We start from the raw sequence: 25,792 nt of genomic DNA, 5'->3' as shown, positions 1-25,792 counted from the left end.
TTGCTAACGGAAATACTAGATAAAGCATGACTAATATAACAGAGATAAAACAAGTCATGCAATCTGACAAAAAGAAGGTAAATAGCATCTGCATATATGAACTTGAACTAAACACATCTATAACAGACACTAGATGAAGTTGCATATATGAAGTAGAATCTAACATATGTAGGGCAGAAACTAGAGCAAAGAACTGTGACAGGACTTCTAACAGAAAGAGCAAGAACACGTACGGGACAACAGCAGCGGAAGCACTGGACTTGGGGTCGACATCCTCTCCAGCCATGTCGTCGATGAGGTTGTCGACGTCGGGGAAGAAGTCGTCGTCGGGGAAGTAGTCATCGGAGTCCGTGATGAAGAAGTCAGTAGTCGCGCGGAGCGCTCCCCAAAAACCTTATCACCCTTCTCCCGTACAGGTCTCAAAAGGTGCGGTTCCGGATGGGAAAGATTGTAGCAGCAGCGCAGTGCTCAGGAACCTTGTGGCGGGAGGAAAAGGATCTTCTGGTGTGTCTCAGTGCACAGGAGAGGGACACAAACAGGCTGCGACGGGAGGTGAAGCAACAGAGAGAGACGAAGCGAACAGGCAGCGACCGAAGAGGCATGCCGTTCGAATTCAGTGTCCACTACAGAAAACGTTTCAGCTCCCGCGTGACCTTTCGTATACCCGTCGTGCGTGGCAAAAATTTAGACATTGGCTCATTCCCGCGGCGCGGCGTGACGAGGCGTGGCGAGGCGGGCGGCGGAGGAGGAGCGCGTGTGAATGTCCCTCTTATTCTCATGCTCATACATGTGGGGAAAGAACCTCCCTTATAAAAAGGTCTAACTCCCTCTAAACTAGCAATGTGAGACTAAACTTTAATAGTGCCCCTTGCCTTGCACTAATGGGCTATGTGGGCCTCTAGGATTTATTAGGAATTTCTGAAATAGTTATTGGGCTGCCCCAAAATGGACTAAATTCCAGCAATCCCCCACCAGATCCCAGAGGCACACAAAATTTTGCCTTTGGTTTCAAAAACACTGTTTTATATACCGGTAGTGCAGTGGAGACTGTTAAGTTGAACTTTCACCTAGAACTCTATGCTACACTAGTAAGCAACTTGAACAGTGGACTGGGCCTTGAATTGCAAGTTTTCTGCGAATCTAACTTCACATAAAGCCTTGACCGATATGTGGCTACCGTGGGTCTTCCCCGCGGGTGGAGCTTATGCGTCATACTTCGAGACCTTTCATGAGTTTACTAGAGAATCCCACTCTCATAGATTGCGACGTTTAACAATCAGACTCATATAGGTGCGTTCTTCAAAAGATGTTCTGCAGGACAACATCTCTGCTTCTTCATGGAGTGATATTGTTAATAGTAAGGATACTCTCCTCTCAGTTGATCAACAAATTATCTTCCACATCTAATTCACGGGATCTCTGATCACAAAGAATAGGTTACCACTATGAACAACTCATATTGTGGGTCTCATACCCATCTCCCTCGATGCATTATCTATCACATTACGTGATAGACCCTTAGTAAAAGGATCTGCCAGATTTTTAGACATTTGGATATAATCCAAAGCAATAATTCCGGCTTTTCTCATTTTCCTGACAGACTTTAACCTTCTCTGAACGTGCCTGATGACTTCATGTTATCCTTTGAGCTGCTCACTTTCGTGATCATAGTTTGATTGTCGCAGTTCATAAGAATACCCGGTACAGGTTTCTCAACAACCGACAAGTCATTCAAGAGCCGGCGAAGCCAATCTGCTTCGACCGTAGCTGTATCTAGTGATGTGAATTCTGCTTCCATTGTTGACCTCGTTAAGATGGTCTGCTTGCAAGACTTCCAAGAAACAGCGCCGCCTCCATGAGTGAATACATATCCGCTCATGGCCTTTATCTCATCAGCATCTGAGATCCAGTTTAAGTCACTATACCCTTCAAGCACCTTTGGGTGCCCGGTGTAGTGGATTCCATAGTTCGCAGTGCCTTTCAAATAACGCAAAACTCTCTCTAGAGTTTTCCAATGCACATCTCCTGGTTTTGAGACAAACCGACTCAGTTTGCTAACAACAAAAGAGATGTCAGGTCTTGTAGCACTGGCTAAGTACATAAGCGAGCCAATAATCTGAGAATATTTCAATTGATCTCTAGCAATTCTTGGATTATTTCGAAGTAACACACTCGCATCATATGGTGTTGGAGAGGGCTTGCAGTCACTATAGCCAAAGCGACTCAAGATTTTTTCCACATAGTGAGATTGAAGCAATGTAGTCCCACCATCGTCATCTCTCAACAACTTGATGTTCAGAATGACATCAGCCACTCCTAAATCATTCATCTCAAAACAACGAGATAGGAAAACCTTGACCTCCTTAATAACATTCAGATTTGTTCCGAAAATCAGTCTGTCGTCAACATACAAGCAAAGGATAACTCCCTCGCCCCAACCATGGCGATAGTACACACATTTATCAGCTTCGTTCACAACAAAGCCTGCAGCTGTTAAAGTTCTTTCAAACTTCTCATGCCACTGTTTAGGTGCTTACTTGAGCCCATACAAAGACTTCAGCAACTTGCACACTTTTCCTTCCTGACCATCAAGTACAAACCCATCTGGTTGTTCCATATAAATTTCCTCGTCCAACTCTCCATTTAGGAAAGCGGTCTTAACATCCATTTGATGAACGAGAAAACCATGTGAGGCAGCTAGTGAAAGTAGAACTCGAATAGTGGTCAGTCGAGCCACAGGTAAGTAAGTATCAAATAAGTCTTCACCTTCCTTTTGGGTATAACCTTTAGCCACGAGCCGAGCCTTGTACTTTTCAATAGTACCATCAGGCCTAAGCTTATTCTTGAATACCCATTTGCATCCTATAGGTTTGCACCCATAAGGACGATCAGTTATCTCCCAAGTTTCATTCGCCAAGATGGAATCCATCTCGCTACGAACTTCTTCAGATGCATAGGCCTCTGAAATAGAACTAGGAGTTTCATCTATGAGATATACAAGAAAATCATCACCAAAGGACTTTGCAGTCCTCTGTCTCTTGCTCCTAGTAGGAACTTCATTGTTCTCCTCCACAGGATTTTCAAATGGTTCCATCGAAATAGCAGGTTCATTAATTGTAACTGGTTCCTGATTTGATGAACTAGGCATCTCCTGATTAGATGAGGTAGCCATATCCTTCATGGGAAAGATATCTTCAAATAAAGTCGCATCATTCGACTTCATGATCGTACCGACATGCATGTCAGGTACCTCAGATTTTACAACCAAGAATCTATAAACAATGCTATGAAAAGCATATCCCAAGAAGACACAATCCACACCTTTTGGTCCAAGCTTGCGCTTCTTTGGAATTGGCACATTGAGTTTCGCCAAACAACCCTAGGTTCGTCGATAAGAGAGCTTTAATCTTTTCTTCTCCCACTCCTCGAATGGAGTTATCTATTTGTTCTTTTGGGGACTCAGTTTAGGACATGACATGCTGTCAATATCGCCTCCCCCCACCATGCCTTGGAGAGACCCGATGTGTCTAACATGGCGTTAACCAAATCAGTTAGAGTATGATTCTTTCTTTCGGCCACCCCATTTGACTGAGGTGAGTAGGGAGGCGTCCTCTCATGGATTATACCATGTTCCACACAAAAATGCATCAAATTCATTGGAAAAATACTCTCCACCACGGTCGGACCTAAGCCTCTAGATTTTTCGATCAAGTTGGTTTTCCACTTCAGCTTTATAGATCTTGGAAAAGTTCAAAGCCTCATCCTTAGATTTCAGAAGATACACACGGCAGTATCTAGTGGAGTCGTCAATTAACGTCATGAAATATTTCTTTCCACCTTTTGTCAAAGCACCATTCATTTCACATAGATCTGAATGTATGAGCTCTAGTGGTGCAAGATTTCTCGTTTCTGCAGTCGTGTGAGACTTACGAGGTTGCTTAGCTTGCATACAAACTTGACACTTAGATCCCTTGACAGTGTTGAAACTAGGGATTAAGTTCAACTTCGCTAGTCGCGACATGCAACCAAAGTTAACATGACAAAGACGTGAATGCCACACATTTGATTCACTATTGTTGCAAACATGATTAACAACTTTATTGCAAACATCTGATAAGGATAAACGAAACAGGCCTCCTGACTCATAGCCTTTACCAACAAAGGTTCCATAATTGGATATTACAAATTTATTCGACTCAAAAACAAACTTGTAGCCATCTCTACACAGAAGAGATCCGCTAACAAGATTTTTATTGATGGAGGGAACATAATGCACGTTCTTCAGCCGCACGATCTTCCCTGAAGTAAACTTCAGATCGACCGTGCCAACACCACGAATAAAAACACTTGAACCGTTGCCCATCAGCACGGTTGAATCCCTGCGGTCTGATAAGACGAAAACATGGAAATATCACCGCATACATGCACATTAGCACCCGTGTCAATCAACCAATCAGGAGAATGGCATACTGAAAGAATAGTGGGAAATATACCATACCCAACATCCTTCATGTCAGTGTCTCCAATGACAACATCAGAGGTCTTGCCGCCTTTCCCAGGATGACGCTTGTCATAGTGATTAGGGCAACCAGGAGCCCAATGATCAGGATCCCCACACACATGACATACACCTTTCTTCTTGTCATTCTTCTTCTTGAAGTTCGTGTGTTGCACAACCTTGTTCTTCCTATCAAACTTTGCTTTACCATCAAACTTGCCCTTGTTCTTGAACTTGTGGGGCTGAAAGTTCTTCTTCTGTACCAGATTGGCACTAGATCCTCCCTCAATACCTCAAGCATGTGTGTCCTTTGCTCTCGCCTTTTTCTTCACATCAAGAGTGCCAATGAGATCCGGGATGGAAAACTCTTGTCTCTTATGCTTCAATAAGGTAGCAAAGTTCCTCCACGAAGGAGGAAGCTTAGTGATGATACCTCCGGCAACCAACTTGTCCGGTAGCATACAACTGAAGTGCTCAAGTTCTCTAGCTAATGACTGTATCTCATGAGCTTGCTCAACCACGGAGCGCTCTTCAGTCATCCTGTAATTATAGAATTGCTCCATGATGTACAGCTCAGTGCCAGCATCCGAGACCCCAAACTAGGCCTCGAGTGCGTCCCACATATCTTTTCCATTGTCAATTGACGCATACACATCAACTATGTTCTCACCAAGAACACTCAAGAGAGCAGCCTTAAACAGAGTATCCATTTTCTGAAAAGCTTGTGCCTGTTGAGCATCAAGCTCTCCTTCAGGTTTGCCAAGAGTGGCGTCATAGCAACTCATGGTTTGAAACCATAAGACTGCTCTCACGCGCCACCTCTCATAGTGGATACCCTCAAACATAGGAGGTCTCATAGAAGCAGCAAAACCACTTGGTGTAAATTGCCTATAATAAGGTTTTTGGATTGCTGGAAATATGAGCAATTTACCAAATAATTTTGCTAACGAAAATACTAGATAAAGCATGACTAATATAGCAGAGATAAAGCAAGTCATGCAGGAACGGGCGGCGGAGGAGGAGCGCGCGTGGATGTCCCTCTTGTTCTCATGCTCATACATGTGGGGAAAGAACCTCCCTTATAAAGAGGTCCAACTCCCTCTAAACTAGCAATGTGGGACTAAACTTTAGTAGTGTCCCTTGCCTTGCACGAATGGGCTAAGTGGGCTTTTAGGATTTATTAGAAATTTCTGAAATAGTTATTGGACTGCCCCCAAAATGGACTAAATTCCAGCACGAATTGGCATGCTAGCTGCAGGAAGCAGGCACTGCTCGTTTCAAGCAGCCGGAAGTGAAAACTGAAAAGCTTCCGGCCACCGTCACATAGGTTCGGGCAGGTCAGTAAGCTACAAACTAGCACCAAGCTGTTATCTCTCAAAAACTTAATTCCGTTAAGCTTAGGATCATCCTCGGTGGAGATTTTTAGATCTCTGATTGTTTTTTATGTGCGTTATCTTTCTGCGATGTTTCTAGGTTTGAGAGATAACTCCAAAATTTCACCAAACAAGATGCGGTAGCTGGCCATTATTTTTCTAGCAGTTGGAGCAAGACGTAGGCAGATTAGTTCAAGAGTCATTTTCCTTAATTTTGTTTTCAAATTGGTTGTATATACTAGCTCTGCATAATTATATAGCTCAGCGAGGAATACGGGTTATCCACGGCAACTAAACAAGACGGTAGCAGGTAGGTGTTTATGTTCTGTGTGATGTGTGGGAACTTGCAGGAACATGATTGGAAATTTCCTGCTACGAACAAAATTAAAGCCATGTGTACTGTCTATAGCCCCGTAAATTACTACGCACCAGTTCGACTGTTCTGAAACAAACAAGTGTGTTAGTCCAAACATCTCTCTCCGTTGGCTCTTTTTATATATGTCAAGTTATTTCCTTTTGCTTAATTTGACTGACTTCGTCCTGCGGGGGTTGGTGAGTTCCCACATCTATTAGCCATAGCTTATGGTTTAAGCTAATTATTGCACGGTACCTGTTATGACTGGCCAACTCTGAATACCAGCTCCTGGGTTGGTTCTCATAGCAGAATGGCCTAATTCTTCCATGTCTTCTCTTCTACCTCTGAAAAGCCTCGATGGCGCTTCAAGGAGTTGCATGGGGCATATCTGTCGCAGGATGGATCATGTCCCCTATCATCTCCAAGCTTCTGGACAAAGCCTTGTCCTACTGCAAATTCGACAAAGAAGAGACGCTTCATCGCCTGTTGACCGATGTTCTCCCTCGACTGGCGCTTACCATGGAAGCAGTAGAGAACATCCGTCATAGGAAACTCCTTGAGGAGATCGTGAGGGAGCTCAAATCCGCTTTCCATGACATGGAATATATCCTCGATGATCTGGAGTATATTCGTCACCACAAGAAGCTGCACAACCAGAAAAATCTCCAACAAAAGAGAGAGAAGAAAAGGCCCAGAACGGCTTCCGAAGCTGAAGCTAGCTCCTCAAACCAGGTCCTTTCTTGCTACCCTTAGTTCCCCCCATGTATTTTTGTAGAACGGATCATCTTTATGGCATGTCTGCATATTTTTTATATATAAAGAAGGAATTTGCCAAAGTTAATTCAAAGGTGGAATTAAATAAATTCCTTGCGGAAAAATAACATTCTTAACATGAATTAGACATATAAATGTCTAAGTTTGTTATGTGCTTGTACAATTTAGAGCAATGGAGGCTTAAGCCCTTGTGTCTCACCTCCATACATTCTCCACCAAGCCAGTGTGCTTGTACAATTTTTCATACTCAGGAACTAAATAATACTCCCTCCGTTCCTTTTTACTCCCCATATAAGATTTGTGTCGAGTCAAACTTTACAAACTTAAACCAAATTTGTATAAAAAATCAACTTCTACAATACCAATTATACATAATATGAAACTACATTCCATAATGAATCTAAAGATATTCTTTTGGCCTTGTAATTGTAGATACTTTTTTCTATAAGTTTGGTCAAAATAAAGATACTTTGACTTCAGACAAAAGTTATATGCAAACTAAAAAGAAATGGAGGGAGTACTATGGGAACTTGAGTACTGGAAAAAAAATGTAACCAAGTGAAAGTTTTACAAGTAATGACTAACCAGGATTGTAGTCAAAGTTTTGACAAATCCTAGCAAGCTTCTTTCCAAACGATGCAGCTCTGCTTTGGAACTTACCTATTTCATAGTTCACAACTTTGTCTTGCATGTTTTCATCACCATGATAGAATGTGTCCACACAATAATAGAAGGTTGTATTGATGTCAACAAAATCAAATATACTGTCCTCTGTATAGCTGAAATGTGGATTTAGCAAATATGTAGTCAACTGTAGTGGGGCATCTAGCCTATCTTTCATCTTCTTGTCAACTATAGCTAAAACATCTTTGTAGCATGCCTCGACGTTACCAAAACCCTCTTTGTTTTCTTTCTTTGCCTTCACTATCTCTCCATACAGAGAGCCCATTGAGGGTAGTGCCTCACCATCAACCAACCGGAGGACCTTAACCAACAACTCGAATACCTTAATGCAAACATTCACACCCTTCCAGAAGGGCTTGTTGAGAATTGTGGCTGTAGCATCCTTGCCATTCTTTGAGTGCACATCCTTGACCTTGTCCCACTTAGAGGATACCATCTTCCTTAGTGAATCATCCTTGTCCACAAGGCTTTGCGAAGCGAGGAATTGGGAAGCAAATTTGGTCACTCCCGGCCTTATGATTTCTCTCTTCTTGGTGAAGGATCTCATGCACTCTAAGGTTTCATGGTGTGTAACACCCTCGATGCGACTATAGCTCCCACGTGTCGAGGCACGACTTAGAGACATAATCGCATTGAAGGCATATGTCGCAAGTGAGGTAATCTTCACACAACCCATGTAATACATAAGGGAAAGAGATACATAGTTGGCTTACAATCGCCACTTCACACAAATACATGAATAAAGCATTACATCAACCAGATACAATCAAGGTCCGACTACGGAACCAAAATAAAAGAAGAACCCCAAATGCGACAAAGGTCCCCGATCGACCCCAACTGGGCTCCACTACTGATCAACTAGAAAGAAACAACACAAAGGACAAGATCTTCATCGAGCTCCTCCTGGAGCTTGGTTGCGTCATCTGCACGGACTCATCGGCACCTGCAAACTGGTTTTGGAAGTATCTGTGAGCCACGGGGACTCAGCAATCTCGCACCCTCGCGATCAAGACTATTTAAGCTTATGGGTAAGGTAAAAGGTATGAGGTGGAGCTGCAGCAAGCGACTAGCATATATGGTGGCTAACATACGCAAATGAGAGCGAGAAGAGAAGGCAAAGCACGGTCGATAAAAGTATGATCAAGAAGTGATCCTATAGCAACCTACTCCAAGCATAACTCCAACAACCGTGTTCACTTCCCGGACCCTGCCGGAAAGAGACCATCACGGTTACACACGCGGTTGATTCATTTTAATTAAGGTCAACTTTAGATTTTCTACAACCGGACATTAACAAATTCCCATCTGCCCATAACTGCTGGCACGGCTTTTGAAAGTTCAAATCCCTGCAGGGGTGTCCCAACTTAGCCCATCACAAGCTCTCACGGTCAACGAAGGAATAGACCTCCTCCCGAGACATTCCGGTCAGACTCGATATCCCGGTACAACAAGACATTTCGACAGGGTAAAACTAAACCAGCAACACCGCCGGAATGTGCCGACAAATCCCGATAGGAGCTGCACATATCTCTTTCTCAGGGCACACTCAGATGAGACATCCTACGAGTAAAACCAACCCTCAAGTTGCCCCGAGGTGGCCCCGCAGTCTACTCGGTCGGACCAACACTCAGAGGAGCACTGGCCCGGGGGGGGGGGGTTAAAATAATGATGACCCTCGAGAGAGCGACTCCCAAGGGAAAAGTAGGTGGTGGTGAGGCAAATGGTAAAACCAAGGTTGGGCATTGCTGGAGGAGCTTTACTTAAGGCGAACTGTCAAGGGGTTCCCATTATTACCCAACCGCGTAAGGAACGCAAAATCCGGGAACATAACACCGATATGACGGAAACTAGGGCGGCAAGAGTGGAACAAAACACCAGGCATAAGGCCGAGCCTTCCACCCTTTACCAAGTATATAGATGCATTAATTAAATAAGATATATTGTGATATCCCAACAAGTAAACATGTTCCAACAAGGAACAGCAACTCCATGTTCCAACAAGGAACATACTTCAATCTTCACCTGCAACTAACAACGCTATAAGAGGGGCTGAGCAAAGCGGTAACATAGCCAATCAACGGTTTGCTAGGACAAGGTGGGTTAGAGGCTTGGTTCAACAATTTAGGAGGCATGATAAACAAGTGGTAGGTATCGCAACATAGGCATAGCAAAAGAGTGAGCATCTAGCAAAGCAAAGATAGAAGTGATTTCGCGGGTATGATCATCTTGCCTGAAATCCCGCAAGGAAGAAGAACGAGTCCATGAAGAAGACAAATGGACGTAGACGAATGGTTCCTCACAAACACGACGTTATCGGAACCAACCTGAAGAAGAAACACCGGAAAGAAGCAAACAACATAGTAAACAATCAACACATGAACATGGCATGATGCACAAACAATTATGATGCATGTCCGGTTTAATGAGGCATGGCATGGCAAAGTGCACAAGCAAACCTACAAATTAAGTGGAGCACTTGCCAAAACACCACATGACTTATTTGGTTCGAACTTGTTTATGTACCCAACAATATTAAATGTTGTTAAACATGGCAAGAGGGTGAAGCATAATAAAACTATCTAATCTAGGCAAGGTTAAATGAGGCCGGAAGCAACGAACAACAATTCCGGTAAATCCCCATATGCATATTATAGATTTGGTACTGATATGCCCTAAACACAATTTCAGAGTTGTTAAACATGCAACGTAAAGCCACCATGTTAAACTAGGCAAAATTCTACCCCATTTACATATAAAGATTATTTAATTCGGAGCTATGGTTGAATAGTTATGAATTAAATCATTTTAGCATGGCTAGGAGCAAATTTAAACAAACATAATTTTAGACATTTTAAACATGGGTGAAAATGACATATTATTAAACTAGACAAAATTCTGAGCAAGTTTCACATATAATTCATTTTAAACCGATGCACGAATTGTGAGTTATTATATGCATGAACATGAGGGTCTTTTCTGTAAAACTGCAGTCTCAGGATAAATAGACAAATTCACGGATCCTGAAAAAAACATCAACGGGCTGAATCTGGTGCACTGCTGGGCTGAACAGAGAGGAGGGACTGGGGGATCTGCTCACAGCGGGCCTTGGGCCGGTTGGTAGATCCGGCCTGGTGCGGACGGAGCGGGTGCAGTAGGCCGACTTGGCACAGGCCGGGCCCTGCGCTGGGTATCGGCCCATGGGGAGGTGGCCACGGTCAACGAAGGAAGAGGAAGCGGCCCAGGTGCGTGCGGTCGACGCAGGCGCGGTCAGCGAAGAACCCCGGCGGCGGCGGCCGAACTCCGGCGAGCGCGGCGCACGGGGAAACGACGACGGGCGCGGTCGGCGAGGTCGGGAACGAGCAGATCCTGGCGAGGGGGTCCCGGATCTGACGACGTTTCAGGGCGAGGAGGCCGGCAACGTCCTCGACGACGATGGAATGGGCGACTCCGGTGACGGTGATCTCTCTTGCGCGCGCGAGAGGGAGAGTTTAGAGAGGAAGGCCGAAGGAGAAGGAAGCAGAGAGGCGGGGCGGCGGGGCTAGCCTGATGCAGGGGTGGCGGTCGCCGGCGTAGCTCCCGGTGGCCATCGGGGTTTGGCGAGGTGGCGGCAGGTCGGCGCAGAGGGAGCTCGGGCTCCCTGACCGTGGGGAGGAAGACAGGGCACCGGGGGCTGAGGCAGACGGGCCCAGATCCGGCTCGGGCGGGCCACGACGAAGTGGGGCGCGGGAAGGCGACGTGGCGGCTTGCCACTAGCCACGGGCGGCGCAGCCAATGGCCACGCGCCAAGTGGCAGGGACGAGGTGGCCGGCGGCAGAATTTGAGGAGAGGGTGGCTGGCGGCTACGGGGATCCCGAGGGGAAGGCTAGAAGTAGGTGGAGGGGGTTTAGGGTTCCAAAAATGGAAGGGGAAGGTCTATATATAGACAAGGGGGCTAGGTTAGGGGGATTTTAGTCCGTTCCGGAGCCGTTCGATCTCGATCGGACGACCCGGAGCGGAGGCGGGTTAGATAGGTGGGCTAGTGGGCTGTGAAGAGAGGTTGGGCTGAGATGAGAGGAGAGGAGTGCAGCCCGGCAACTGTTTTCGGAGACCGAAAACGTCCGGCGTTAGACTGGCTATACTGCCGCTATAGTTAATTGTTTGGGCGTCAAACGAACTCCGAATGCGATGAAACTTGACAGGCGGTCTATCTACACTATAACAAGACCACACGTCAACTCTCATCCCATTCCGAGAACATTTTCCGGCCACTTATAAAATACTATTTCGGACATGCCGCGGGCGCGTGCAAGTGTGTCTGGGCTCAGAACGGACAACGGACGGAACTGGGAGAACCCGGGCTAATGCAAGTTTTGAAAACATGATGATGCAATGCACATGATGACATGGAAAGATGCAACACGCAAGCGAATGACACGGCAACGACAACGAATAACTGGAAGACACCTGGCGCAACGGTCTCGGGGCGTTACATGGTGCCCATACAAAAATATTGTGAAAGCCTTGGTGGTCAATTATCTTCTTGAACTTAGCTAAGCTGCTAACCCATGGATCATCAAATTGACAGTGTGAGTCATGCACAAGCTCCAAAATATCTTCGGCCTCTTCAGTTTCAAGAGATCGTTAGCTCCCATGTTGTTTGAAACATTGTCAGTCATAACCTGCACCACATGTTCAGCACCTAATGCTCCAAAATATCTTCGGCCTCTTCAGTTTCAATGTGTGACCAGATTCATAATTCAGCTCCTCTTCATGTTAGTCCAAGTATCTGTCATGAGAGAGCAACCATGCTTAGCCTTCTCAACCTCTCTGTCCTTGAGTTCACTCTTGGTTCTTGCATATTCAGACTTCAGCAAAGTCTCCCGGAGATCGTATTGTCTAGGTGGATCTAGATGTTTTCCAAATTGACCAATGGCCTGAACCATCTGCTTAAACTCATCATGGTCAATTGCATTGAATGGTATCGATGCATTTGCATATAAGAGAGACACATCTTAGCATAGGAGGGCAACAAACAATCTACAATTCAAAAACAGGGCAACAAGCTCTTACCGTGCATATACACCCATCTTGCAATGTACTCATGTGCTCGAAGTGATCTCCTCCCATGTTGCCTTGTTAATCTTCATTTGCTTGAGTCTTGCTTCTCCGGTTAACTTGGGGTCAATGGTACGTGTTCACTCATCTATATCTATAGGACCTAACACATGAGTTTGTGAGCTACCAATAGAACTGAGTTCGTCCATCTCGAGCTTGACCTTGAGGAGTGGATGATGCATCAATCACAACAGCATCTCTCACAAGCTTCTCATGCTCATATTTATTTTGCTTCTTTGATGCCTTTTCTTCAAAAGCTTTTTTGCTACCAATAGAACTGAGTTCGTCCATCTCGAGCTTGACCTTGAGGAGTGGATGATGCATCAATCACAACAGCATCTCTCACAAGCTTCTCATGCTCATATTTATTTTGCTTCTTTGATGCCTTTTCTTCAAAAGCTTTTTAGCTTCTTGTGGGCATCGTAGGCAAGACCTCATCGCGTTTCAGTTTGCCACAATGTGTTACTTTAGCCGGTAAATACCTCCCGTGAAAATCTGACTGCAGAAATTGCAACTCACTCTTTGAAGGTTGTTAGGATCAACCAGCTGACCATAAACCCAACCCATATCATCAGAATTCCTCTTGAGAATCTTTTCTCTCTTCTGCCGTCGTTGCTATGAAACTAGCATCATCTCCTCCTCCTGACTCCATACTAGCCAATCACCAATGGACGCTAAACTATTGCTACCTGTTGTTGAAATTAACCGAGGACCAATAAATGAAACAAAGAAATGAACAAGAACAACAAAGCAAACTGATGTTGCAGTGTTGCATGTCAACCTATGGATGAGATCTGAAGAAAAATAGAAAAGATTACAGATGAGAGGAGGATCTATGGAACACAGGAGAAGAGGAGGAGATCCTCACCTAAACTAGTAGGAGGGGACGTCCCGGAGGAGGAGGAGGAGGAGGAGGAGATGTCGGCTTCCAGATCTAGTAGACTGCCGAGAAGGTGGAAGAACGCCACGAAGTCACCGCAGGATGCAAAGTAGCCGCCGCGGCAAAACTCTTTTTGTTCCCCCGCTTCTAACCTTGTAACCCTAGCCGAACAGACCAATTTTAGCCCAAGCCCTTTATACCCCTTGTGGCCCTCCCGCCCAACCATTTTCATACTCCCACTCGAGCGATCCCATCACTATTCCATCGATCAAGCGCGCACAGTGCACGCTTAGCTAGCTCCTAACGCTAAATCACCGCTGAAAAAGCTCAACGCTAAAACCATCGCTTAGGACAGAAGTGAAGCGTTTAGTTGGCGCTAAACGCTTAAGCATGATTAAGCACCGCTAAAAACACTTTCTTGAACATTGCAATTCCGTGGTAAACAAATTAGGTTTTGCCTTTTTGTATAATAGAAATTTTAGTGCTCAATATTTCCCTACTTAAAAGCACTGATAATTTACGTGAGCATTCCACATTTTGCTATAGCACCGAGATACAGTATCACTCTCAATTTCATGAAATCATGAACAATTTTTGAAATCATAAACATTTTTTAAAACTCGTGCACATATTCAAAATGGTGAATATTTTTCAAATTCATGAACATTTTTACAAATTTTGAACATTTTCTAAAATCAACAATATTTTTTCAATTAATGAAAATATTAAACTATTTTAAAACTTTTTTTAGAATTGTAATTTTAAACAATTTTCTTGAATTGGCGAACATTTCTAGAATCGGTAAACTTTTTCTAAATTGGTGGAAGAAATTTTGAAATTCATGAACATTTTTTGATTTAGTGAAATTTTTTGAAATGCCTGATCATTTTTTGAATCAGCGAACATTTTAGAGTGAATAAACTATTTTGTAAGTCACGAACAGTTTTTACATTTTCAGTATATTTCTCCGTTCATGAACATTTTTTGAATTGGCGAAATCTTATTCAATTTCGTTAACATTTCTTAATACATGAATTTTAGAAAAATCATAAGCATTTTCCAATTTCCCAAACATTTGTTTTCAAAATTTCGAATTTTTTTTAATAAGTAAACTTTATTTTACGAAATTGTGAATATTTTTTGAATCCACAAACATTTTATAATTTATTAAACATTTTATTTTGAAATTCTAATTTTTTTAAAAAAAATTGAACTATTTTGAAATCCCAAATTATTTAAAGTAGAAAAACGGAAAACGAAAAAGAAAAAAAATAATAGAACGAAATTGAGAAAACTGGCAACTTGGACATGGGTCGGCCCAAATGAGCACAATGTGTCCTCTTAGCGCACAGAATGCAATATTGGAGGTCCCTACAGCATGGGCCGGCCAAGGCGGGGAATTTCCCTATGTGAACATTTTTTATAACCTATAGTGGCATTGGTGGGTAATATGTTACAACTTTAGGGGGCAATTTTCGTGACGTTCCGTCAGAAGCAATAGCCCCTTTTAGGTATAATATATATAGGATAGGATATGAAAAAGTGAGGTAAGCTAACACAACAAGGTAAAGAAAAACCCACAGGAGAATTCATCTTTGATTTCTGGCTTAGCTAGGCTACTTGAATAATGTTTAGAAATTAGTGTAAATCATTAAAATTTTGGGGCAGAATCTATTTTAAAATGTATAAAATAAGACAACCCATACTGTATTAGTCTATTATACAGAACAAAACCATATACAGAAGTTGTCTTTAAGATTAAGTCAGACCGCTTGCCACAACACGGCCTACAACAGTTTTGTAAGGAACACTTTGAATTGAACCGAATTGATGTCGCATCAAAAGGCCATACAGAAACAACATCAGGAAACAATCTTATGACGCATTCATACTATAGAAACATACCTACATTTTTTTTTGAATTTTACATACCTACATCATTCTTTCAATAGTATATATAATAGCTTAATCACAACAAACTAAAAGGAAACTTCTGTACACATGACTAAGTTGGAGATGGGCACTGACCTTGTCTAGAACTTTGCACCCCTTAGTGATTAATATCCTTCTCGCGAGCTAAAGCATCCTGCAAACCATCCACCATAGCAGTACTCTCTGAACACTGAATAACCAAGGGACAGACTAATAGTGAAAGCAATGTTTACCTCGTCCTCAGAGAGACGGTCATTGTTATTCGGGTCACTGTACCTGCTCCAACTTCATTGTTAGCATCGTCCTAGACCTAGAGTGCACACCGTCTTTTAGTTTCACTAGTAAACATGCCCGTGCGTTGCAATGGGAGATAAAAATAGGACATGATGTTCACATGATCACAAAATATTCGAACATGGTCAAACCGAAGGCGATGGGCTCCAACTGCTCTATGTTGAGGATCTTGATGGCCGTCACAACAACTCTTGGAGAGCCGTTAAAGGGATGCACTACTGCCTTTTTTGACCGGAACACCGTGCATTTCAATTAGGGCTGCAAGAAATGCTCGAGGCTCGTGAGCCGCTCGAAATCGACTCGTTTTTTGACTCGACTCGAGATCGGCTCTAAAACAAAACAAGCTGAGTTTGAACACTTTATATAGCTCGACCGAGAAACGAGCCGATCTTGAGCAAATGTTGGCTCGCTCGATTTTAGCTCGATAGCTCGACATAATATTATTATGTTAAATGATCATGTCATATATTAAATGAAAATAAAATAATTTATTACCATATATGTTGTCCATAATTTTTTTCCATTTTATTTAGCAATGAACATAGAAACTTAATTAAGTGTAGAGAAGATTTAGGCCTAATTATGGCACGTGGTCGACTATGTGTTAAATATCCTATATTTTTGGCAAAGGTTCCCAGCATATTCACCTTATTTTTTTTGTTTTTCATCCATAGATTTATAATTTTTACCATCTCATTTAGCTCGAAACTAGCTCGAGATCGACTTGAGATTGTTACAAGCTGAGCACGAGTCATGTTCTGCAGCTCGATCATGAGCTTCACTAAGTTTGAGCTCGCTCGAATTTTCATATGAGTTGAGCTGAGCCAACTCCAACTCGCTCGAGCTCGACTCGTTTGCAGCCCTAATTCCAATTACCAAGGACCAACCAGATCGGTGGATGCACTACTGCTATCACACCAAATCAAGCCGGCTGAACTGTAAAGCACAAATCTTGGAGAGCCGTTAAAGGGATGCACTACTGCTACCACACCAAATCAAGCCGGTTGAACTGTAAAGCACAACAGCTCTTGGAGAGCCATTAAAGGGATGCACTACTGCTACCACACCAATATACAGTGGCAATTGTCATCTCGGCAGATCATGATAAGATTTAGCAGATCATGCAACACAACAAAGAGAGAGAGAGAGAAGGGGGGGGGGGGGGGGGCAATATGCATTCAGAAATCCTCACATACTCAAATTCTTTTGCCATTCTATAGAAACTCACTGTGCACTTGTTATAGAAAAAGCAAAAGGGAAAACACATGAAGCCAATGGCAAGCAAATGCAATACTTACATGATTTAGAATTATATTGAAAACTCGTCATAGGTTAAATCAAACAAAAATATATTATCTTTGCCTCTCTAGAAATTAACAAAAAATAGCCGCACAATAACACATACCAAGGCAAGTAATAACAACATTCAACGGACTTATTTCTCCTTGGTAGTTGTAACAAAGGAGTAGTACTTATAGTATCCACAAGAACCAATTCAGCCAACAAATGTGTTCATCAAGAAATTAAGTTTTTCAGTTTAATGAAAGCATGCCATTGCTTGTCCTGAGATGCAACCCTTTATGGTCTGCACAGAGAAAAGCATATGTAGCTTTAAAACGGCAAAGTAATGTGTAAAGGCCAGCAAGAGAATGAAAAATAAGGCAGTATTTCTCAATCAGGTGCGCAATATGTATAAATGATTGGAGATTTGCATGCATCATATAAACTGTCCATCCATGTGCCAATATAGAGACAGCTGGCCAAATGGTGGTGGCTACCTTAATCAAGGCAGTCTGTATATACAATAGAAGTAAAATACTTCAAAATCTAATATGGGAAGGAGCAAGATCCCTGCTTACCTGAAAACAATGATGGGCAACTCTGCAAGACTACAACTAATAGCTGCATCAGAGATGAAAAGAACACAGACTGCACCGCTAGACTGACATGAGCAAGTGGTCGGCGGCAGTGGCATGGTCAGCGAATCGACTCCCCTAGTTAGATGGCCTCGATTCAGAATAAGGACACACTTTGAAGGAGAAAACACCATCTTCCTCGTTTTGCTGTTGACATTCAAGGAGATGGCACTCTCGTACTGCTCCATGGCCATACAACCGTCGCTGGTGAACACCGCACAACACAAGCACCAGACCGCACACGCACTGGAGACTTACATCGACGACTCAGCAGAACACGGCAACCGCGCGGATCCCGCGCCTGCTGCTTCCCAGATGTGAAAAAAAACAAGACAGTGCTGCCCTTCCGGTGATGGGGCGGATCGAACGCGACCCTTGCCAATTCATATTTTGAAGTTAGCCAAGTCACTGCGAGAGTCAAATAAGAACACAATTGATTGATTCCATTGTACAGACAAAGCATATCGCTAATTACATGGCTTAATTATAGTACTACCTCCGTCACGGTTTAGAAGGCGCGCTTGGAAATTCTCTGGGACCTAGGTAATTATTTATTGGTTATGAGATGGGCTAAAAAATAGCATTCACACTACGCATGCATATAGAAATAGTAGTATATTAGAGTACTAATTAGCTATTAGAAATAAATGCAATCAGCCCTTTTATCGACGTTAGTCATACACATGCCATCTTTCATTGGGCCAAAAACTTTCAGAAAGTTCACAGGAGCTCGGAGGCAACATTGACCAAAGAGAGATGCCGGTTCAGCACTTCGGGGTCACGTCCGTAACCGTAACGAGCGTAGTCGCCGCCCGCGGTCGCTCGCCGGACCGCCGGGCCACCAGCATCATGCGACACAACGACAACGGGAGGCAGGCCTGCAGGCCGCCGGGCACCACATTCACGCGCAGGAGGAAGGCAGACTCCATGGACTCCCCCTGAGTTAACATCTCCAGGAAGGGATCAATTCTTCCGTTTCTAGGAACTTGGATCTACATGAGTGTTTCAGGTTCGCTAGTGCCTAGTCCGGGGTCGCATCCCGCACATCGACTCACATCGTCCCGCATGTCAAGTTGTCGACCCCGACCCTTGATCCGTGTCGACGATCCTGGATCGAGGGTTGCTGTATCGTTCCCCGTTCCCGCCAACTATGCCCAGAGCCACAAGAGAGACGGTGTGGCGGAGTATGTCTCGGTGATGGCGGATGGACCCAGGGCGTACCCTTGCATGCTCGGATCCAGCAATAGCTGCGGCGCTCGAGGGCCATGGCGAGGACCTCGGCCAGCCGGTGGCTGGGGAGTCCATCGAGCTCGAGGATGTGGTGCTCTGACAGCCGCTGGCCAGCCTGTCCAGGCCACGACGACAGCCACCTCCAGCAGCGCGATCCCGACGGCGTGCAAGGACCCAGCTTGCTAGCGCTCACCACCGTCGCTCAACATCCTGACACCCGAAGCCCGTGCCGCCACCGACAGCACCGCCTATGAGAGTCGCCTGGCACCGGCCGGCTCCAAGCACCGCCCCTCCGCCTCCCTCCTCCTCCGTCCATCATCGTCCCCTTCGAAAATATAGGAGGAATATGAGATGGAGCTGAGTTGCGGATCTCCGACTTCAGCCTCTGTCGATGGCGTCTGCAGCTGCTGGTGAGCGGAACGCCGGCTTAGTCGTCCCTTCCTTCAATTACCTCTCCAAAATACAAATCTTAGCCGCCCCACGCTGCCAGCGTCCCCAATTGCATCGTCGTTTCCTTTATCTCAGTAGTGGTCGCCTAAGTTTTCTTAGTGTGGGATAGATTTGATCAAGGGAACTACTAGGCATCAGACTACTGATGCTTCTCACCTATCAGACCAGTCCACGACCATTGGATCAGATGCATGTTGGTCGTCAGATTTGGTAGTAAACTCCCTCGCATGATTTATGGATTGTAGCGTTAATTTTTTTTACGGACGGAGGCAGCTCCGGTCACGTTTCCTGTGGTGGAAGCGGCGTTGGAAGAGCCGGAACGAAGAAGATTGGGATTCCAAATTTCGTAATGTGAAACCTTTTTTTTGTTATATAATACGGATAGCCCAGGACATGCTAATATGTGTAATTTTTTTTCTGCGATCTAACGTTTTCTCTAAAAAACTTATGTAAAACAGAAAGAAATCTTAGCCATCAATCTTTATGAGAAACACAAAATTAACGGGTATAAAAAGATGACGGATGGAGAACCATAAAATGTTCCATCCTTTAATATATTATAATATAACTAGTCGCCAACCCATGCAATCGCACGGGCAAGCATATCTAGTGCATGAAAAAAAATTCAACATAAGGGATGACATGTATTTGTGTTAATATCCATAGGAATGGATTCAGATCCATCATAAAAGTATGCATTCTATTGGTGTCTTAACTTAGTCAACAGCAGGTTGTATAATTTTGAATGTCAATGATGGATATAAAGAATGCAACTTTCTTGAATGTACCATTTTCGCTCCTGGTTAAAATCAGCATTGTTATACCTTATTTGTCTTCCTCTTAAAATCCATGCATTCTATCCTTTGACCATAGTCTCTTTCTTTTACTTCACCTCTTTAGGAACATGAACAAAGGGAAGAAAAATATCCGATACCTAGGTAGACACTAACTTCAACGGTAGTCATATTTTTAACGGATCCATTCATGTGGATAACACAAAATGTTAGGGAGAGAAATACTTCACTATTCAAAAACAAATAGCTGAATATATGCATTTTACATGTAAAAAAACTTGATGACACATCAAGCCTTGAAGGCTAATACTAAATGCTTTTGATCATACAACAATGATGATTAGTTCAAACCATGTGACATCTCGTTGGTGCAGAATTCAAACTAAACTTAGCTTCACGAGCTAAAAAAAACATAGGTAGTTTTTTAATTTCTGAGAAAGATTCATGGCGATAGTATGGAATTTTATTTCTAAGAAAGTTTAGCTGCTCAAATTTTTTATTTGGCATGGCGATAGTATGGAATTTCATGCCTATTGGCGAGTTTGTAATCACTCCTACCTATGGGCCCGTGTCCAATAAATATGCGTTCATATAATTCATCTAAGCATAAATGTTAATGTGACAGAACCTTCTCTATTGCCCTACACATCCAAATATACATCACGGATAATCTACTTAGAGAATATTTTTAGGAGAACATATTAGCACATCCAAACTATATATCATGATGCCATTTTCAATCTGAATGCGGACCAAAATATATGTCAATGTACATTAGAAACGTACATGGAGATGTAATGCGGAAGCAGAGGCGGCTACCCTTCTAAGAGGCTTATAGCTGATTCGACTTGTTACTGAATGCTTTTAGAATATTAATAATCTCAACAGAAGAATATGATCAAATTCGTTATTGACTAATGGACAAATAATCTTATTTCTGTAGTTTACGACTTTACATGCTAATCAATCTTAGCAATGTCCAAGTTTCTACTGTATAAACTGATTCGATACCAACTATGAGTATAATAAAAATTTATAGCCCCGTATCAACTCCTAATCATTCCTATTCTTGTGAACTTAGTCCTTACGGAAAGCCAAATAGGAAGGTTTTGTCGCTTAAATTGAATATATCAGATCACACTGGATTGAAAACATATTTGTCCACACCTAATTAGTAATGAGATTGTAGGACTTTTGGTCAAAGTAATTCATAAGGTTATACTGGTAAAAAAACTACAGTTTTGACCTTATTTGATTGATCAAGAACATTTATCTTCCTATCTCGTCTTCACAAAGACCAGCAAACAAATGCTGCTATACCGGAAACTTCAAAGAACAAATATGGTTATTTAAATGACAAAGATAATGTGTAAACATGCTGCTGCTCATCTTAACGCGCATCTCTTATCCACCATGCAAACCATGTATGTGCCATGCAAATGTTAGGCATGGCCGTGGTACAGTGCAACATATTGGTGTGACGATGTAGGTGCGTCCTGTTTAGATTCACATTTTTATACATACCTGGCCAATTAACTAATCTCTGTAAAGCTATCTTGATCCTTTTGATTGGGCGGACACATCCATTGGGATTAAGGGTGAATTGGGATGAAAACAAACCTATCATCCAATCAAAGAAAACCCAGTCGGATGTATCTAGTGACTATGCAATAGAAGGAGGAACCCAAGCGCTTGCCTTAAATCTGAAGACAGGTCGAGGAGTTGTGTGTGTAGTTCGCTAGCCTTAAAAGGAAGCGGAGCCCTAGTCATAACCATCGTCGGAGAGAAGCCCGCTGGGAATAGTCAAGCAGCTTCAACCTTAGTTGCGCTCCGACTTCGACTCGATCTGCATTACGTATCACGTACTTGAGAAGATTTGGAATTGAATCACCAAATGGCATTATTCTCCATTAATTATAAACATAAGCCTCGTTGTCTTACAAAAATGTTTCTGCCAACCAAGGACACCTCCATAGCTTCACCAACTAAGACTCTTCCATGTGCTATACAAAAAAAATAAGGCAGTGCCTTACGAACAATTATAGAGTAGGAGATTGATCGAGACATGCTGCAGTAGTATATCCAAGTTGTGGTCTCTGGATACGATATATTCGTAGTATAGAATATATATATTAAGCTCTCCTGTGATTGATAAAAATCAATACCATGATGGACCAAAACAAACTTTTTTGTGCATAACTGAAACATTACATATAAGTTAATGGCCAGATTACTGCAGACTTGCATGATGCCTGCTGTCAGCACCATAGGCAGTTACCTAGAGCGCATGGATGAGCCAACTCAATATTCTCTAGGTCCAAGATCCAAATATTCACTGGAAATATAACAAACAACATAAAAGAAAAAAAACAACATATTAGATAGGATGCATAAATATCGTGCCTAGAAATAATTGGATACGTATGTGAATCGGTATGCACTTTCTGCCGGTGCAGTAACTCGAGGTAGCAAAATCATGGCATGCATAGCAGAACCAATCAACTTTCTAACTGATTAAAGAGGAGATTAGATCAATCTAAGTGAGGAAAACCATGGAGTTACTGCAGCAGAACAAACAGACTTGTGTGTTGTTGCAACCTCTGCGGAGAGGGGAACTTGTGGGCAGCGCTGGTAGAAAGGGGTTGGATATGCCTGATTTGGAGATCCTCCTCGGCACCAGGTTTTTTCAGCTACAGACCGCTTTCATCTCCTTCTCCTCCCAGGTCCCTGCTGTTGCATACCTTAGCTCCCCTTCTTTAGTACAAATCTGAGGCGCGGTGCGGCATCATGATTAGGGATCGGCATAGTGAGGGCCATGACTTGATCTTGTCGTTCCCTGGGCATATCGGATCCATATCCCATCTGGATTGCTCCAATATGAGAAAGACATGGATTTGTTTTTCTTGAGGAGGAAGAGAGACAATAGAGTTTTGATAGCGTAAGATTCTTTCATTGTTTTTTTTTTGCATCACATTGTTGTTTTCATTACCGAGAAGAGAAAGGACGTGGAATAGTTTTTTTTATGTGGAGTATACATATAGTAGATACTATAGGGATATCTCTTCCTTGGGCGTCTATTTTCACAACCGTGAAAGCATTGTGGGCTTTCTCCTCCATCTTTTATTTCTAATATATGTGGGCCTGGACATTATTATTTTTGGCCGAACTGGGCACAACTACGTTGGTTAGTCTATAGGATTACGTGAGTCAATCTACACCGCAATAATTCGGTCCCACCAGATTAACGGCTCCTAATTACTGATTAACGTAGGATTTTCTAGGGAGTCTAAAATTAGTATAGGTACAGAGGTACAGATAGATAGATAGATAGATAGATAGATATAGATAGATAGATAGATAGATTTTTTTGAGGGTAATTTATAATATAATTAGGTATACATATAGATATAGATATAGATATAAATGTGTACTACACCGAGCTCCAACCAAGCCACGTGAATAAAGACTTGCATTAGGCATGCATGAATGTCCAGCCCGTTCATTTACAGTGCCGAGCGGTTGTCAACGTTCCAAAAATGTTGGTATTGGAACTTGCCATTTGAATTTTCAAATGTTGGTTTCTTATGCAGGATATTTTTGTTGAATCGAGTTATACTCTCACCGGAGATCTTAATCGTCGTTTGAAGCGTAATATGGACAAGATAGAAAAACACATTAATAAAGCACAAGACATTATTGCACTAGCAAAGCCGTCAAGCAAGCGTGAAACTGTTACTGCCAAAAATACACATGCACCCACCACTTCAGCTCCAACAGCAAAGGTAACTGGACGAGATTAGGATCGTCAGAGGATTAGTGAAAAGCTTCGTGGTGCCAATCTGAGCTCAGGGTACAACAAATGTTTCTCTGTAATTGGTATTCATGGCATACCAGGATCTGGAAAGACAACCCTCGCACAACATGTTTGTGAGTATGAAAAAACTGAGAACTATTTCGACCTTGTTATGTGGATTCATGTTTCTCAGAACTATAGTTTGCGTGTCATTTTCAAGGAGATGCTTGAGGTAGCTTCAATGGACAAAAGCAATGACCCACCTGCATACAGTTACAGTAGCCTAGGTGTCCTGGAAGACAAATTGAAGGAGAAAATAAAAGGCAAACGATTTCTCTTGGTACTAGATGATATCTGGTGCAATAAGGATGCCGATACGAAGGAGCTACCAAGGTTACTTTCTCCATTGAAGGTTGGAGGGGAAGGAAGCAGGATCCTAGCGACAAGTCGCAATAAAGATGCATTTTCAGATCTAGGTCCTGATGTGGCCCGTGATGTTTTTGCTATACCTGACTTGGATGGCGAAGTCTTCTTGAACCTGTTCATGTATTATGCCCTTGAAGATCCAAATGCAGATGATCCAGATAAAGCAGAACTCAGAAGTATTGGAGCTAAAATTGCACTGAAGCTGAAAGCACTACCACTGGCAGCCAGTACAGTGGGGGGACAACTACGTATCAGACAAAATGATGTTAAATTTTGAAGTTCAACATCGGGACCTTCTGAATGATACTACAGGGGCCCTGTGGTGGAGTTACCAGCATCTTGATGAGCAAGTCAGGCGATGCTTTGCTTACTGTAGTATTTTTCCTAGAAGGCGTCGCTTGCTCCAAGATGAGTTAATTAATTTGTGGGTGGCAGAGGGATTCATACAGACTACTGATGCAGAGGAGGACATGGAAGCTGTTGGTCGGGGTTACTTTCATAAGTTACTAGCAACCTCATTTGTGCAACCCGGAGGGAATGATCAATATATAGTTCATGATCTTATGCATGATTTAGCTGAAAAGGCGGCTGGGGATGATTGCTTCAGAATCGAGAATGGCTTGACAAAAAAAGTTCCGCGTGATGTTCGCCATCTTTTTGTTGCAGATGCAGCAATGGTAACCAAGGAGATTTTTGAATTGGAGAACCTATGCACTCTCATTATTGATGTGGAGAGGCCTGAACTAGTTAACACAAATTTTTTTGAGGAAGTGTTCGAGAAGCTGAAGAAATTACGGGTACTTGTTGTACAAGCTGGGTATAATGATTATTTAGATGATTCTTATTTGGATATTCCACGAAGTATTGGTCAGTTAAAGTATCTACGCTATCTTAGAATAGTGGTCCCCACAGAAAACCTGTCGTTACCAAAAACATTAGGCAAACTTTACCATCTGCAGGTGCTAATGTTGCATTTATGTGCTGTAGAAATTTCCCCTGATACAAATCTGAGTAACCTCACCAACTTGCGGCATGTCAGCGGCGTAAGTTTCTTTGCGGCTGCGTTCATTGGTAGTTTAACGTCACTAGATAACCAGTTGCGCCCATGGCGCAAAAAGCGAGATCAAGCCAATGCACCTGTGACTGATTTAGAACCAACTTCATGGATACTTATATCCCATTAATTACAATATAGATGATACCATGATAGACTAAAAGGAAGTAACAAGATCGCCTTGATAATAGCATACATTGGTTTACCCGTTGTGCCGATGGTGCAAAGGGCGAGAGGGAACCAAG

At 42.9% G+C, this 25,792-nt stretch overlaps 1 protein-coding gene across 1 annotated transcript; it reads left to right on the top strand.

The window, feature by feature from the left end:
* Nucleotides 1–6,444: 6,444 nt before the first annotated feature.
* On the top strand, nucleotides 6,445–25,677 carry LOC125525732 (putative disease resistance RPP13-like protein 1). The gene is given in 3 exon segments (XM_048690736.2): nucleotides 6,445–6,958; nucleotides 23,865–24,766; nucleotides 24,768–25,677. Coding segments are annotated over 3 exon segments (2,187 nt in total). The 5' UTR covers nucleotides 6,445–6,583.
* Nucleotides 25,678–25,792: the final 115 nt, after the last annotated feature.

The sequence above is a fragment of the Triticum urartu genome, chromosome 7A, assembly GCF_056163025.1.
Source record: "Triticum urartu cultivar PI428250 chromosome 7A, HENAU_Tu73, whole genome shotgun sequence".
NCBI classification, from domain to species: Eukaryota; Viridiplantae; Streptophyta; class Magnoliopsida; order Poales; family Poaceae; genus Triticum; species Triticum urartu.
Note: the sequence above shows the minus strand (reverse complement) of the source record. Positions and strands in the feature narration are given on the sequence as shown.